Source organism: Dipodomys ordii, unplaced genomic scaffold, assembly GCF_000151885.1.
Source record: "Dipodomys ordii isolate 6190 unplaced genomic scaffold, Dord_2.0 Scaffold28, whole genome shotgun sequence".
Classification (NCBI taxonomy): domain Eukaryota; kingdom Metazoa; phylum Chordata; class Mammalia; order Rodentia; family Heteromyidae; genus Dipodomys; species Dipodomys ordii.
In genome coordinates this window covers 13,477,450-13,494,705 of record NW_012267244.1, presented here as the reverse complement: position 1 = coordinate 13,494,705, position 17,256 = coordinate 13,477,450, and the positions used below count along the sequence as shown (strand labels likewise).

Below are 17,256 nucleotides of genomic sequence, written 5' to 3'. Positions count from 1 at the left end.
TCTACAATCTTGTATCCAAGATTTAAAAACCCACAAACCAAGAAGTTTGTAAGTTGACAGCAACTGAGCCAATGGGAAGATATTTAAAATATGTACTCAATTCACTAAGTGTGAATGTTGATTCAGGTTGCTGTAGAAACATTAATGTATTGGAGTTGCTGCTGGGCTGTTGTGTATAATTACAGAAATCATGTTACCTTTCTAAAAATAAAAATTAATTCTAAAACATACCAGCCTCAAGAGTTTCAGAAGTCAGTATGGACAGGTAAGAAACCTGTATAGGAAAGATACCAACCAACCTCAGAGAGAGATCCTTTGAGTAGGTAGGGACAAAGAGGGGTTTTGATGGTATTTTTTAACATTCTATCTATCCATCTGTCTTTCTATCATCTATCTGTCTGTCTATCTACCTATCTACCGACCTATCTACCTATCTAGCATGCTGGTACTAGGGCTTGACCACAGGGGACTAGGTGTGTCTTTAACTTTTTCCCTCAAGGTTGGCACTCTACTACTTTAGTCAAAGCTCCACTTCTGGTTCTTGGCTAGTTAGTTGGAGATAAGGGTCTCTCAGACTTTTCTCCTTGGGTTGGCTTTGAATTGTGATCCTCAAATATCCTGAGTTGCTAGGATTACAGTGTGAGCTGCTGGAACCCAGCGAATCATTTTATTAAATAAAATAGAAATCTGGTTTTTCAACATAGTTGTAGCATATATGACAAAAAAGGTTACCATCTGATGAATCTAAGGAAAATGAGATGGTATCACATGTACTTACTGGGCAGCTCCATGAGGAACTTGGCCTTGGTTAGGGGATAGGGAATGTGATAACCTGAGTGAATGGGAGGTGCGAGGTGGGTGGGGGGAGTGTGCTAACTGTGACAGCAGAGTCTAGGAGTCCAGGATCTTTTCTGGAGAGAAAGAGAGAGAAAGAGAGACAGACAGAAAGACAGACAGAGACAGAGACAGAGACAAAGAAAGTGCATCCCAACCAGGTATAAATTGGAACAGAGTAAAACAAGTAATTCTAGTATGTGCCCAAGGCACTGGGGACAGCTGCAGGCCAGCAAGATGAGCTGGAGATGTCTTAAAACAGTAAAGTGCCTCCAAAAAGTAAGTCATGTTTTTAATACATATACAGGATCAGTTTTAGCAGAGAGTAAGGATTCAGTGAAGAACTTGCACAACCAGCGAAGACAGCTGCCAGGATGTCAGCAGGATGCAAGTGTTGTCTCTAAAAGCGTTTTCTCTCTCTCTCTCTCTCTCTCTCTCTCTTGCCAGGGTGACCATCTGAACTCAGCAGTCATCTTGTTTCAGCCTCCCTAGTAGCTGGAAATATAGGCATGAACCATACCTGGCCCTGACATACTTATTGAGGAGGTGCCCCAATAAGCATCCTTGGAGTAAAATGCTGGAGGATAGAGCAAGGGTAGACCCTATTCCCTCACCTGATTGTCATGTGTGACCACTAGTCATGATCATTCTCTTCTGTTGTTAGTAGAGTTTAAATTATGTTTATAGAAAATTTAGCATTCTCATTCTAATTTATGTACATTTTGATGTGCACCAGAGAAGAAAGATTTGTTTATATGTTTATAAACAAATACAAGATGAAATAGAGAAGTAAAATATGACTGTACACCCACAAGTAAAATAAAGCATCCTTGAAATGTTTAGAAGAGTCTCAAGAATTAGTCTGGGAGTTTTCCAATCAACTAATTCTTATTACTTCATATTTTCCAAATGGAATGCCAGTGAGCCTCATTACCTAACTAGTTTGCAAAGGATTTTTGACTAAACCATAAATCAAATCCACTTTCAAAGAATGGAAGATTTATACAATACAAACTATGCTGCTAGTAATTCTCAAGGCAGTTAGAGTTCTAAGTACATTTTCTGAGTTATACTATCTTGCAAATAATCATTTAGCCTCTCCAGATGACCATTTTGCAAAGGATAATGGTCATATGGATGCATGAATTTCTCCTTGTTGTTTCCTAAAAGTAATATAATTTAATAGTCATACCTCACATTTATCAGTATATATATTCACATTTTTATTCTGTCCCTCAGCAGAAAAATAACTTATCTGATGGGATGTCTTTTCCTTACTGCTGCAAATGATTCCATATTACTTATTTCATAATTTAAAATTATGATCTGAATATCATCTTGGAGAGGTCCCACAAATTAATTTTAACTAACATTGGACACTAAAAAGAAGTTGTGGTACTAAATATTCTCTATGAAGACTGATTAATTTCAAATTATCATATCTTTCCAATGTCAAAATGCAGCATTTTAAACACTGAGCTGTTTAGCAATTCCTGTAATATCCAATGGGTAAAAAAATAATAATATCTCCATTTCTGTGTAAACAGTTTTAGAGTTCAGCTTGTAAAAGAACTATCTGTAAAATTTAAACTCTGTTTTCAGTGTACTGATAATTTCATCTGGATAGGTTCTATATTTTCCTTGGGACAAAACAGCTAAACTATATTTTGTTTGGCTAACTGACTAATGATAACTGCTTAATGATAATCCTAAAAGTAATTCAGATTTTATTTAGGCAAGAAAAAACTGTAACTAAGTAGTTTTGTGAAAATATTGCAGCAATATTTAAAGGAACAGGACACAAAGAAAGTGGGGAATGAGAGAAATAGCATTTCTAGTTTTCACTGGTCACTTTTTTTTCTGATTTTATTTTTTTATTGTGAACTGGTCACTTTTATCAACATTAATATGGAGAAAAGATAGCAGAAGTAGTAGTACCTACCATCACAGACTAAATAGCTGTTTCTGGTTGTTTGTTTGTTTTGGCTGGAAGTACAATTTGGGACACTTTATAATAAGTATTTGTAAAAAAGCACTAGTTTAAAAACCATTTAAAACCAACAGAGTCAGATTTTATATACTTGTTCTTTTTTAATTCACATTAAAGATGATACGTGATAAAAACACACAGAGATGATATGCTCTCTCTTACTTTTCTTAATAAATAGGAGATTTCTGCATCAATCTATCATAAAGCCTAACTGGGTACAATGCAAAGTATTATAAAGGGAATAAAATAATTTGACATTAGGAGACATGAATTCTTTTGGGAGGGGATTAAATGAAAATGTGTATGTAAAATCCATAAAGACAATCACTCTGCTAATCAGAGCTTGGTGCTAATTAAAGATACCAAGGGTCTGGGGAAGGATAGTACTTAAAACTTTATGAATTACTCTTCTTTCTCCTTTGGTTAATCGGTTTCAGCATTCATTTTCACATTGTGGTTTCCCACATTTTCAACATCTGAAATGTGGACCAGTAACCAATGACGGCTGCCATAACAGCCAAAGATGACCTCACTATTAGTTAGTGACAATTTTATCCATGGGTCCCATCCAGGATTTTTATTGATGTGAGGTTGATGTGCCACCCAAACTACTTAGGACTCTTAGGAATTTTCTCAAAATGGTCCAAATGAACAATAAATTCACATCCACAACAAAACGGAATAATGGACAGGAAAAATGACCTCACTTCAGTAAAACTCTGAAAGAAGATCTTAACAACTTGGTTTAGAGGTGCTCCAGAAAACCCATGTCAAATTATAGTTGGGATCCTAGGAACAGATAATTGAAGGTTGTAGTGATACAGTTATGGGTTATCTACTGAGTTGTTGCTTCTTGTCAACTTGAGGATTATCTAGTGAATGAGTCTCTGTGCTTAGCATAGTACTGCAGGCTGTGGAAAGCACAACAGATGGATATTCCTAATCAGCCACACATTTTAACATTAAGAGGGAGGAAATGAATTAAAAAGACTATAGACATAGCTCACATTCATGGCTCACACAAGAACATCCAAGCCATCACATTATACATTTAGTGAACACCTTCAGCCTCCTGGGTCTTTCTAAATGACTACTTGGTTTCTAAGGCCTTATGGATACAGACAATCCACAAAACTACACTAACTTCAACTAAGACTGCTTCTACTTAATCTACTGAAGTCTGTTCAGAAATACCTAGGCCTCTTATTGAAATAGTGTTTAGGGGGAGGGGGGAGGCTGGGAAGGGATGTGAAGGGTAAATCAAAGGAGGAGGCTGCAATGCTTGGTAAGAAATGTACGCATTATCCTGCCCATGTAATTGTAACCCCTCTGTACAGTATGTTCACAAATAAAAAATAATAATAATAAAAAGAAATAGTGTTTAGGGGCAAGAGTCTTTTCCCTCTATTCTATTTCCATGATTCAATCTTGTCTCTATTTATATGAACCTTTTACTAAGTAATCTGTGACTCTCCTTAAAATGGCAAGCTAGAAGTCTTGTCATTTTTGGGGGGTTTGGTTTTCTTGTGTTCTTTGAAAGAGAGAGGAAACAAAACAAACTTCTGAACCACACAAAACAAGGTCAAGTCTAGTAAAGTTTAATGGCATTTTCAATATTAATATCCCCAACATGAAACTAAAGCAAGAAAACCAGATTGTGTTTTCCTCACAAACTACAATAAAAACTGGTATTAAAACAAAAGTTTCCAGTTGTCTCTAAACCTCTTGGGCCTTATAAGTTTATGTGTCACAATTTAGAAGCTTACAGTAATAATAAGCCCTTTTCATGTTTGTTAGGCCATCATTTGACAAGTAACATATTCAGAGTGGCAGACATGTAGAATTTATCTTCTTCCCACCAGGAAAAACCCAGAGGAAACATTGCCTACATAGAGGGTAGATGGGAGAGAGAGAAAAGGATCTGGTACTTACAGAGACAGTAGAGCTGGGTGTGTTTGTCCCATAACCAGAGGAGGGTAGAGAAGCCAACGACCAGCGGCGTCCATCAGTCCTGTTGAGAAAGGGAACATAGCTTAGGTCAACTCTGGAGTACTGTCACAAGGGAATGCAAGAGAAAAGGAGTAGTTTTAGTCGAACAAATGACACAAACATCATCTGTGAGGTTGTGGAAATGCTCAGCCAGGGTCAGGGTAAACAAACATTATACAGCAGGTTGACTTTTATTTAAACTGAATCAATACACCCAAACAAGAGGAAAGTGAATGGTTTGATCCATAGTATTGATCTCTCACTAATACAATTTGACAAAATGAATACCAGGGATAATTACAATGGTCAGACTCAGCAGATTCAAAAGCATACAAACAGAAAAGAGGGAGGGAAAACACTCTCAACTAGGAACTGATAACCAGAACCAAAAATCTTTACCAGGGTCTCAATTCCAGCATAGTGTGAGAGCCTATGAGAAGTCAGGACTGATGAGAAATTTCAGTGTCCTAAACTCTTTGTACTTTGTGTTCTCAAGAGAGCTGTCCCAGAAGGAAGCTCATGGCTTGTAGATGGTTCAAGTTTTTGTTTTGGGGTGTTTTTTTGTCTGTCCTGGGGCTTGAACTCTGGACCTGAGCACTGCCCCTCAGTTCTTCAGCTCAAGGCTTGTGCTCTACCTCTTGAGCCACAGTACCACTTCCTGGTTCAAGTTTTTAAGTGGCAAGTAGCACTAAAAAAGTGACTGTCTTTGAGCTCAGACTCTCTGAAGAGTTATTGCTTCTGACATGACCTGGCGGCTTCCTTCATAAAGTGTTGGAGCAAAGATCACCTGCAGAATTTTAGAGTCTGCAACCCACTCCTGGGCAATGACCATAAGGGCAGAAGGAAAAAGTATCCACAAATAACAGAAGCAAACACAAGGGGTAGAGCCATCTGTTCTAGTCTTAGAGGGAAGGCTGTCAGGAGTCTTAAATAGAATTGCTTTTGTCCTCAATAGTGTTAGCATAGTGATTTCTGAATTGAACTCCGGTTATGAATCAGGGTCATTACATGGGTCTAAGATGGGTTAATTTCATAGTAGAAGCAATACTGCTTCATCTAAGGCAAGTAGAAACCAAAAAGCAAATTTTCTGGAATTGCTGGCATCCCAGACTATGCCTTAAAAATCACAAAGTGTCATGAAAGCAAACACATGCAAATCTGCCAAGGGGAAAGATAGAGAAAACATCTGAGGGGTAGTATTGTGTTCCTAGATGCACTACCATTCATCAACTTTCTATAATTCATGACTATATTAATTTACAAACTAGGAGACAGGAATAGACAAACTACCAAAATCACATTCACAGTAAGTTGAAATCAAGGAATTCTACAACACTGAACATGAACTGGAGAAAACACAATTTGATGTTGATGTGAAAAACTGACAATTTAGCCTGATGTGCAAGGAAAAAATATTACCATAGGCTACCATGGGTGTTACTCCACTAAATGCGAATGGTCTACAAAGACAAAATGGAGAAAATCAAGTGGACAAATCATGGAACTACTACAATGTTAAGATTTTAATAAAAGTTACCTGTCATTTCTGTGACCATGATTGGAGTACAATTGAATCAAATATGGTAAGAAAAAAAAAGAAAAGAAAAGAAAAAGAAGAAGAAGCAAAATAAGATGTTTTCAGATATACCAAAGTAAAGAAACTAGGACAATTAAGTTCTATGTTGTTTAAAAAACACTGTTAAACAATTGAAAATATTAAATACTTTAAAAGAAAATAATTATAATATGCTTATAGATACCCAACTATCAATTAAATGGACACAGATTGATTCTATTTTATTTAAGTATTTATTAAAGTCTTAAAATCTATATCTGTATTTTATATTTTAAATCCCCATTTAGAAAAGGATATGATTTTAAAAGAATTATTCAGTCTATTTAATAGCAATTATCAGAAACTAGTTTCTGGAAACAGTAAGGGACACAATACCCCCTACCATAATTTTGTTTTGTGATTCATTCACTCTCTCCTTTCCCTCAGGTATCAATGAACATATTTCAGATGGATGAACAATTCCAAGAGGAGATACAGTCTTACTAGCGCTGAAGCATAAATTATATTTGCATAGTCCAGAAAACATACAACTAGAAAGATGTTTGAACAAAAATGTGCCCAGTATTCTGTACAGGTATTGAACAGACATAATTTACATCTCATAAAGTTCCCTAAGTTGTCTGTGTCTATTTACTCAAATGGAGCAAAAGGACCATTGCATTTTCATTGCCATGACAACAGTACATCAGAAGTTACTATATATGCTACATGCAGTCTTTAAGAGAGAATATGCCCCTTTTCCAAGAAAGCTATCTCACAAGTGCAAGTTGCATCTTACTAACAATGTTGCCTTTTCTCTGTAGTAGCTATCAAAAAGATATACGAAGTCAAGCCCACGTTCTTACCAAAGCAACAGGCTTTTTGGAAAAAGTCTTTTCCTTGTGTGTAAAAAATCTTGATGTTACATTAAGTGAAAAAAAGAGGGAGAAAAAACATCTGAATGGAACAGAGGACACAAAGATATTGGCAAAAAACAACAACAACAAAGCAAAACCCCATGGTTTCAATTCACAAAAACTCAGAATTAGGTATATCACAAAGAAAGAATGAAAAACTCTGCTATCAACCTACTTAACCATATGATGTGGAAGCAGATTTCTTTCCTTAATTGTTATGGTCACCTGGGGTGATACTTATATTGTGTACTTTAGTAGATGTTAGAACAAACTGAACTCTAATATAGTACAAGCAACAAAATCTGCTCCAGAAAGAATTCTAAAAAATTAAGTAGGAGGTTGCCTTGGTCACAAATGCTCAACAAATATCTAAGGACTTTAACACAGCAGACAAATGTGCTCGAGTAATTTGCGTGTATAAATATAGCTAGAGATTTAACCTGATAAAACAACAGCTAGACAACCAAGAAAGACCTATGGCATTTATTCAAGGACACTTGATTTCCAAAGAAGGTGAAAGTAATTTATCATGTGTGAACCTCTACAACTTCTGGAAAAAGCAGATTATCACCTCCAACTTACCACACAGGGAAAGATGTTAATCCACACTTAAGTACACTAAATCAGTACAGGTTAACTATCTGTCATCCAAAATTCTTGGGATCTGAGAGAGTCTCGGATTCTGGAATTCCTTGTCTTTTGAAATATCTGTGCAGACTTTTTTGGTAAGCATCTCGAATTCAAAGTCAGAAACATTTTGAAATCTCATCCTGCCACCCCAAAGTGTCAATGAACTTCAAAATGCTTCAGATTTTGAGCCAGACACTGGTGGCTTATGCCTGTAATCCTAGTTACTCAGGAGGCTGAGATCTGAGGTTCGAAGTTCAAAGCCAGCCTTGGAAAAGTAAAAAATAGTCCACCAAACTCTTGTCTCTGATTAACCAGCAAAAAGCCAGTAGAGGTGTTAGGCTCAAATTGTAGAACATTAGTATTGAGTCAGAAAGCTAAAGGAGAATGCTCTAACCCTAAGTTCAAGCCTCAGGACCAGCATACACACGTGCACACACACACACACACACACACACACACAAACACACACACTCACACACAGAGTTTTAGATACTAGAGTATTCTGAATTTTGAGTTTGTAGATTAAGGGTGTTTAAGCAAACAGGTTATAAAATAATTACCAATGTAAAAAGGCAGAGCACTAGTGGCTCATGCCTATAATTCTAGCTACTCAGGTGAGATCTGAGGACTGTGGTTCATAGCTAGGCTGGGCTAGAAAGTCTGTAAGACTCATCTCCAATTAGCTAATGAAAAGCTGGAAGTGGAGCTGTCGCTCAAGTGATGGAATGCTAAGACCTGAACAGCTCAGGAACCACACCCAGGCCTGGGTTCAAGCTCCAATACCAGCACAAAGCAACAACAACAAAACAAACAAAAACAATTGCCAGTGTGAAAATAATCCTCCAGACAAAAACCTCTAAAATTGATGCTTTTTTCCTTTTTATAACTCAACATTTAAAAAATTAACTTGCTAATTCTACTCTTGCATCTGTATTAGACAATATGGAAAGCAAATATGAATCATCATACCATACATTCTGTAACTGGAATCTTATATTACAGGGGTGTCTACTGGGGGAGTATTATCATATTGTAAATTATGATCAGGAAAGACTAATCAGCCTGACCTTTATCTCTTCATGCAGAGTAAGTTAAAAGAGAGCATATGTCCGCTATTGGACTGCCTTCATAAAACAATAAACTGGCATTACTTCTTAAGTCTAAGAGTCCACAGCAAATAGAAGATAATGGAATCCCTGAGAGAAAATCACCATGTTTCCCAAATGAAAAGCAGCTCTAAAATGGGAAAAAGACTCCCAGATGAATGTTCAATAGAAAATGCTTATTTGAATTCTCATGAGGAACACAGGGTTCTTTTCGCTTCTTTAAAAAGATGATCACTCATGTCCTAATATACACTAATACTTCTTGAAGAGTGTGGAGGGAGTTCGTGCCGGAAGTTCAGGCAAAATGGACCAGAGGTCTCCTGTGGTAATCTCCTGTCACACTGTATGGTTTATTTGTCAAAAATTAACATACTTGGGTGCTGGTGTATTTTTTTTTTTACTGCACAGACACTGGATTCATCTGTCCTTCAATCACCCACTTAATTATTAGATTCTCTTCATTCTTAAAAATCTGGCAGGATTAAAAGACTATGATTTCTGTCATATTTTAATGCAAGCTGTAATGAGATTTGCATTTTATTTTATTGCTAAAGGTAATTCAATGTGCTTCTCCCATTTTTGGAGACATGTTTTGAAGACTACATAGGGCAATTTATCAATTTCATTAGATATCTTTCTTTTTTTTTGGGGGGGGGGTCCGGTCGTGGGGCCTGAACTCTGAGCCTGGGTGCTGTCCCTCAGCTCTTCAGCTCAAGGCTAGCGCTCTACCACTTGAGCCACAGCGCCACTTCTGGCTTTTTTTCTTTTCGCTTATGTGGTGTTGGGGAATCGAACCCAGGGCCTCATGCATGCAAGGCAAGCACTCTACCACTGAGCCAACTTCCCAGCCCTATTAGATATCTTTCTGCTTGGAACATTGCACAATTAAAAATTTAATACCTGATAGGCAAATAGACTTTCTGAAATCCTTTTGTTTTGTTTTCTCTCTCTCTTTACAATACTTACTGGGAAGAACTAAAAAGGATAAGAGTCAGAACTCTGGGATGAGTAAGGGGGGCCTCAACCAGCTCCATGGAGAAGCTGCCTTAATCACTCTATACCCTTCCACAGTAGGACACACAAAGACATTGAGCATAGGATGGGACATGACTAAAGCAACAGAAGAACAAACATTTCCTTTTGGCTTGGGACTCATTATGGAATCTTAATTCTACAGAATTCTGAAAATGCCACAGACACATTCTTCCTCTGGATTTCATAATATAAAACATATCACCTGCTGACCAACAGCAGTGGGTACACTCTAAGTTTTGCTAGATAGTAATGTGGCTAAGAAGAAATGAATTTCTTAACCTACCTATGCACTTTTGCTAAGTGCAATCTAGACCATTTCAGGAAATAGTTAGGTCTCTAAGGAAATTTTGGCAAATATCTAGGACACTCAAACCACAAACCAAATTTATCCTGAATATCCAGAGACCTGACCGAGGGACATTTTGCTTTTGATTTTCCTGGGCAGACAGGACAAGGTGTATATATGGGCGGGGTGAAGGTTAAATCTGATGGAAAAAGTAGGTTGATTCCACATGCAGAATCCAGAAAAGATAGTTGAATACTACTCTTCTAACTTGGCTAATCTACAGGAGAAAGGGTAGAGATAAGATCCACCTGAGCAACAACAATCCTTCCTCTTGACTCAATACCCCAGAGTAGAGATGTGTATCTTCAATATGAATAGAATTTGGTGCCTATTTGTAAGTAGGCTAGAAAGAGAAAATGCAACTTATCTTATAGCCTATACATTGTATAGTCTACACATGGCTTTTTCTCAGAGGCATCACTGATTTGTTAGCTTTATGCTCCTAAATGGAGGGCTATCTCAGATTCTAGAAGGAAGTCATTTCTACAGAGTATCAAAACAATAATAACAAAAAAACATACTAGGATACAGATGAATATTGCCTCTATCAGAGAAGCTCAGATAACTCAGTAAAATCTGTTGACCACCACCACCACACAAGATATGCATTAACAATGGGAGAAAATACGGAAAGAGTAATTTCCTGCCTTTATTGGAAATTCATCATCTACTGAAGGACAAGAAGGGACCTAGAAGTCTAATATAAGGCAGAGTCATTAGTTAAACTGTTAAAGCAAGGTGTTCAACTGTTAAAGCAAGCAAAGCCCTTAAGCCAGAGAAGGCTTAGGGATTATGAGCTGGACCTCACAAGGCAGAGGCAAGAAAGGGAAGGGACAGGGAGAAGGTAAAGAAATGGGATTCTCCATTACTCCACTTACAAGAAATCCTTACCTCCGTGCAAATGAAAAATGGGCTGAGGCACTGGGGGAGAAATTTCTTGGGCTATCTTGAGGGCTATTTCCTGTAAAGAAAAAGAGGAGAAAAATGTGTCACATGAGCTTGGTTTTTGTACTACTATCCATATCCAGAATCTTCTTCTCCTTAGTAATAAGTTTCTTTACAGCTCTGTAAAATGTTGTTTCCTCAAATAAAATTTTACTTTTACCTGGCGCACAAGAGTGTCTGAGTTTCAGCAGATTTCCAAGTATACAAAATTCATGAACAGACATCCACCATATCACCAACCACAGCCCTCCAAATATTTAATCACTGAAATAGTTCCACTGTACACTAGAATGAGTATCAATTCGCTTTGGTTGTGCTCCTCCAAATGCAAGCCGGGTGGGTAGGTACATGCTTCTATTTGAGGGGTGATGGTTATAGTAAGAAGTGCGAGTTGTCAAACTTAAATACTCCTATGCTAAAAAAAAATACATTTTAAACGATGGATATGTCATAAACTTCTAGGGAGAACTCAGCTGTCTAGACCTGTTTCTAACACATCCCAGATTAATCCTTGCATCGCTAGAAGGGCCCAGCAGGAGTGCCCCTTGTCAATATTTTCTTCAACAATCTCTATGCCCCTAAACAGCTGGAATGTGACTGGCCAGACGGCTTCTAAAAGCCACAGCCACAAGGAGATGGGCAGCATGTGTCTCTTCAAGTCTTTCCAGGGCAGAGAGGAGAGCTGATTGCTCGCTGGAAGGAGGGTAGCTCCTTTGGGGCTTGTTACTTTCTCCATTAGCCCACTCAACCTGCTGCTGATCATTGACAAAGCTTGGCAGGCAGCTGGCGAGGGCAAGTTCAGGACACTCCAGACCACCCTGCTTCCCTCTGCATGCTTAATTAGATTGAAGGAATTGTCTTAAGACCACTTGGGACTGAAGCCTGTTTCAGTATGGAGGTGAGGAAAGGCTGCAAAGAAAATCCCGTGTGTTCATGAAAAACGGAAAACAAATTACAAAGATATATTTGATCCCTAACAACAAACCAGTTGCCACAACACTGGCTTTTCCGTGAAAGAGACTATTGTAATTAGGTATAAGGCTTAAAAGATTTTACACACAAGTTAGTACCTGGCTGTAAAGTAAACAATTTATTACCAGTGGACAAAAAGAACAGACTATCACATTAAGAAAGGTAAGTTTAAGTCCTTGAGGACTTCTGGACTGACAACAACTACTGAAATTTTTCAATTAACTTAAGGTTGCAAATTTTATAGTGATGCCTTCAACAGACAGTCGTTAACTTTATGACAGACAGCACAATCAAAGCTGTTCAACGGGGAAGTGCTGAGAAGCCCATTTCTTTATGGAGACAGACTCAAGAAGCACTTTCCCCCTGCCACAGTGAAATTTATCATGTCTTTGCATCTGGTGTTCCTTGGACCCTCTGCGAAATAGATTTTTGCTTCTGCCATCCAGTAATCCAAGACTCATTTGGTCTATTTATCTACACTGCTAAATTAAGTTATTTTGATTACTCTGAATAACCTTTATTCCCCCATCCATAATGTAGCTTGTAATTTACTCTCTACATTTCTTAAGACCTCAATAACTTCAAGATGGCTACAAAGTTTTGCTTCCCAAAGGGAAATAACTAATGTCAGAAATCTTTGTCAAGATTTTGTGGTTTTTCTTCCCCCTTGGGAAAAGTATTTACTTTGTGCAAACACTATAGAGTACAAATTATCTGTAAATTATCAAAAATAAAATAACTGCTTAGTTGAGGCCAATACATTTGGAGAACAATCCCTGCTACCTGATTTTACTCAGAATGAAATAATGCCATGAAGGAAATATGATCCCAAATTCTTTGCTTGTGTTCTTTTAAAAAGAAAATATTAAATCTTGAGAATTAAATATTATGGACCAGAACAATAAGAGAACAAAATGAATATTTTCACAATACAGGTTAGAAGAAAAACAAAACAAGAAATTAACTGAAAAATCACTTTCAATTTTAGAGATTTTTTAACAAGTGATCTCCAGTAATCTCCTCAATATTCTATAAAATATTGAGGCCCACCACCTGTATGTTTGTTTGATAGGCAGACAGAGAGGTGTAGACAGGTTAATTAAACATTGCTCTTTTTTTTTTTTTTTGCCAGTCCTGGGGCTTGAACTCGTGGGCTGGGTACTATCCCTGAGCTTCTTTTGTACAAGGCTAGCCCTCTACCACTTGAGCAACAGTGTTTCTTTTGCTCAAGCCTAGCACTCTACCACTTGAGCCACAGCCCTATTTCCGGCATTTTCTATTTATGTGGTACTGTGGAATAGAACCTAGGGCTTCATACATGCTAGGCAAGCACTCTACCACTAAGCCACATTCCCAGCCCTTAAGAAAAGAAAAAGGCTAAGATCTGAGGATTGGATTTGAAGCCAGTCCAAGCAGAAAATTCTGTGACATTCTTATCCTGTTAGCTAGCACAAAGCCAGAAGTGAAGCTGTAGCTCAAGCTTTTAGCAACACCTAAAACAAAAAGAGCTAAGAGACAGCACCCAGATCCTGAGTTGAAGCTCCAATACAGGCGCGTGCGCGCACCCCCACCCCCCCACCCCCACATACATAAATAAACAAACAAATAAATACAGTGAAGAAAAATAAGAAAAAGTCAAGGTTGCCATTAGTCATCTCTTCAGATTTTGCTTTCTCATCTCAGACTACCTTTCCAGGTATATCAGCTGCATACATATTTTCCTTATTTTCTCCTGCCTACCCCTATGCTGCTATAAAAGCAATTACAAATTCTCATACCTTAAACTCAAGTCTATAAGAACCCATCTGAGTTATCTTAATGATGCCAGATCTTTCCTCATTTCATGTGCAACTGAAAGGTCAGATTGAAACGTAAGTATACATAATCCACACCCACAGTCATGTGTTCCTCAGGTACTAGACATTTTCTGAGATGCACATCAGGCAATTCCATAAATACTTGATTATCACAGACTGTACCTAAATAAACTAACATGGCAACTAGGTGATATAATCTTGTAGGTGATCTTTGGAAGTTTTGACAACAGAGTTGACAGAATGTGATGAAAAATGAGATTCAATGGAATAAAAGGGGATGCTGTTATTTGATGCACATTTGTATGCATATTGTAATTAAGGATCTTTAAGTGTCATGAAGTTGTAGAGAGCATGAGGAGAATGGAGTAGGCTAGAGTTCAACTGAGGATAGTTCAGCAAGCTTTAGATTATCAGGAGACATAGAAGGGACTTCTAAGAGGGTCAGAAAACAACTCAAACAGTAGTAGGATTCAAGAGTCAGGCTTCCTGGCTGAAAGAAATTCAGACTGGTAAAGCCAATGAGCTGTGGACTATGGTCATTGGTACTAACTAGTGGCTGATCTTAAAAGATGCTTGAATGCAAGAGAGAGGTGTCAGAGATTTAAATTGGGTATTAGTAAACCTGGTATGGGTGGCCAGACTAGCACCAGAGAAGGAAGAACTGGATTGGACATGCAAGGCCACTAGCAAAAATATTCGGGGAGATGAACCAAGTATAGGAAGGGATAGGCGGGGCTGGAAGTTGGCTCAGTGGTAGAGCGCTTGCCTTGCATGCCTGAGGCCCTGGGTTCGATTCCTCAGCACCACATAAGCAAAAAGAAAAAAAAAGCCAGAAGTGGTGCTGTGGCTCAAGTGGTTGAGTGCTAGCCTTGAGCTGAAGAGCTGAGGGACAGCGCCCAGGCCCAGAGTTCAGCCCCCACAACTGGACCCCCTCCCCAAAAAGAAAAGAAGTGATAGGCTAGAAATAAGTGATGAAAAAAGAATACAAAGAAAAAGTGATTGACATCTCCCACATGGATAAACTAAAAGAATAGCATGACTAGCCCAATGGCAGGCATCTTGGGAGGCAAGTCAGATTGTGGTGATCACAGAGGAGGAAAAAAAAAATCAAAAAAACAAATGAGCATCCTGTAGACTTTTGTGGCATGTGTTACAGAAAATTCAGCTTTCCCCAGGGAGAAATTACAAGATTTAGCAGATTAGACCTGTGGAAGTCAATCTTTGCATTCTTTGTTCTTATTTGAAATAAAAATTGATTTCTACTTGGTCTCTGAAGATTTAGAGACATTATTTGATCACACAGTGATCAAAATACTGTTAATTTAGAACAGTTCTGTTATAAAGCATGTCATCTCTATCCTTCAACTCTGAAATGAGGACCTGACTATTGCACTTGTGCAGGAAGCTTCTTTGGGATAAGAGAGCCAAGATGGACTGAAAGCAGAGTCCTATACATGACCTTCACTCCTCACAGCACTGCTGTCTGAATTCATCCACCCATCTGCAAAGCAATACCTGGGAGACTCTCAAATGAAAACTGGTGCCAGTTAATTCTCTGCCCATATGTGCAGCTCTTGCTTATAACTCAAATCCTGCTGCTCCAGGGATTTGCTGGCTCTTGCAAGTTTGAGTGCTTGGACACTTTATAGACTGCTGATATCTTGGCTGATGGCTCTGACCTGCTAGCGAAAGGCTCCGTAGTGGTCAAGCATTAGGTAGGTAATTAACTCCATGAACCCCATGGGGCACAGGAATGGCTAATAAGCAAGCCGTATAACAAAACCATACTTTACCTCATGGCACTACACAGGGAGCCTCATTTCAGAGGCAGTTATTGTTAAGAAAGTGATTTCTAGATTAATTAAATTGTTTGATTGCTTTGTAATTAGGTTGGGGAAGGCCCATGTCTTTGCCACAGAGAATCAAGCTGCAAAGCTTTTTAAAGGCATATGCTTTACCCATTATAGATTATTAATGTGCTTTTAATGGGGGCTGTTCATGAAATGATAGTTTCTGATGCCCTGATTTTCTATCAGGACTGAGTAAATTCAAGAATTAATGGCCACAGCCATTTAAAAACTCTTGATGGAACAAAAAGAGTGAGCCCCCATTTAAATCCTTGTTGTTTCTACCTGATGATGCCCTTAAATGAGCTGTGATGTTTCAGCCCTCAGCCGTGTGCTGTTTCTCACTGCTCTTCTGGGAAAACCTTGCAACACATGGCCTCTATTTAAAAACCTCCAGTACTAGATCTTACAGCACCATATCTAGGACCTCCCTGCAAGATGAATGCCAGTAAATAAAGTGGCCACTGGCACACTTATTTAAGAACCTCAAACTGAATGAACTTTGTGAACTAATAGTGCAAGTCACCAGAGAAGTTTACATCAACCCCACTGGAACAAAACAAATGACATGTGAAGAGAGGCAGAGACCTCTTCTCCACTTAGACACCTGTCTCAGAAATTGGCTCCTCTCCAGATATAATTGTGGAATATTAATTAAGCCTGGACAGCTGTTTAGAATCTAAGTAGCCAAAGAAAATCCTTGACTAGCTGTCTCTGGGTAAGCTGTGAAGTGTTCATTGCAAGCCAAAGAAAAATAAGCTTGGGATTTTAAGTAAAAAGAGCACTATGCACAATGGATCAAGGCTTTCCTGTCCTGGGCTCTCTGAATATCTTCTGGGTTTCCCTGTGCTGCCTGCCTTGTTGATACTTCCAGAACCAGCACTAATACCATTGCTTGATTCAATATCAGAGGGGAATGACATAGATCCTTTTGAGCTGTTTGTGGTAGGAAACTGCCATCTTTGACAGGGAAGGGAGGATGCTGGTAACATAGAACGACTTTAGTCAGCAGAGTCAATGGGATTTGCTGAAAAATAGGATTGAGTGCAATGGAGAAGGAAAGAGAGTAAGCAAGGGTGGAGTCTAGTTTAGGACTAATCAAATGCCTGAATGGTGGCATTGAGTGAGATATGGAAGACTGAGAGAAGATACGTTTGAGAATAAGAATGGAGATGGGAGAATTAAGAGCTGTGGTTAGCAGGGGCATCAATGGGTTTTGCCTATAATCAATCCTATATAGTCAGAATGATGAGATCCAGAAGATGGAGACTCA

General features: G+C 38.4%; 1 protein-coding gene across 2 annotated transcripts in view; it reads right to left on the bottom strand.

The window, feature by feature from the left end:
• The window catches only part of Mast4 (microtubule associated serine/threonine kinase family member 4), a 355,411-nt gene that overhangs the window by 71,540 nt on the left and 266,615 nt on the right, over positions 1-17,256 (bottom strand). For both annotated transcript variants that reach the window (XM_013015896.1, XM_013015897.1), the window contains 2 exons: positions 11,294-11,363; positions 4,757-4,835 (listed from right to left, as the gene is read on the bottom strand). In XM_013015896.1, the coding sequence (XP_012871350.1) occupies positions 4,757-4,835; positions 11,294-11,363 (149 nt within the window). The remainder of the gene's footprint in view (positions 1-4,756; positions 4,836-11,293; positions 11,364-17,256) is intronic.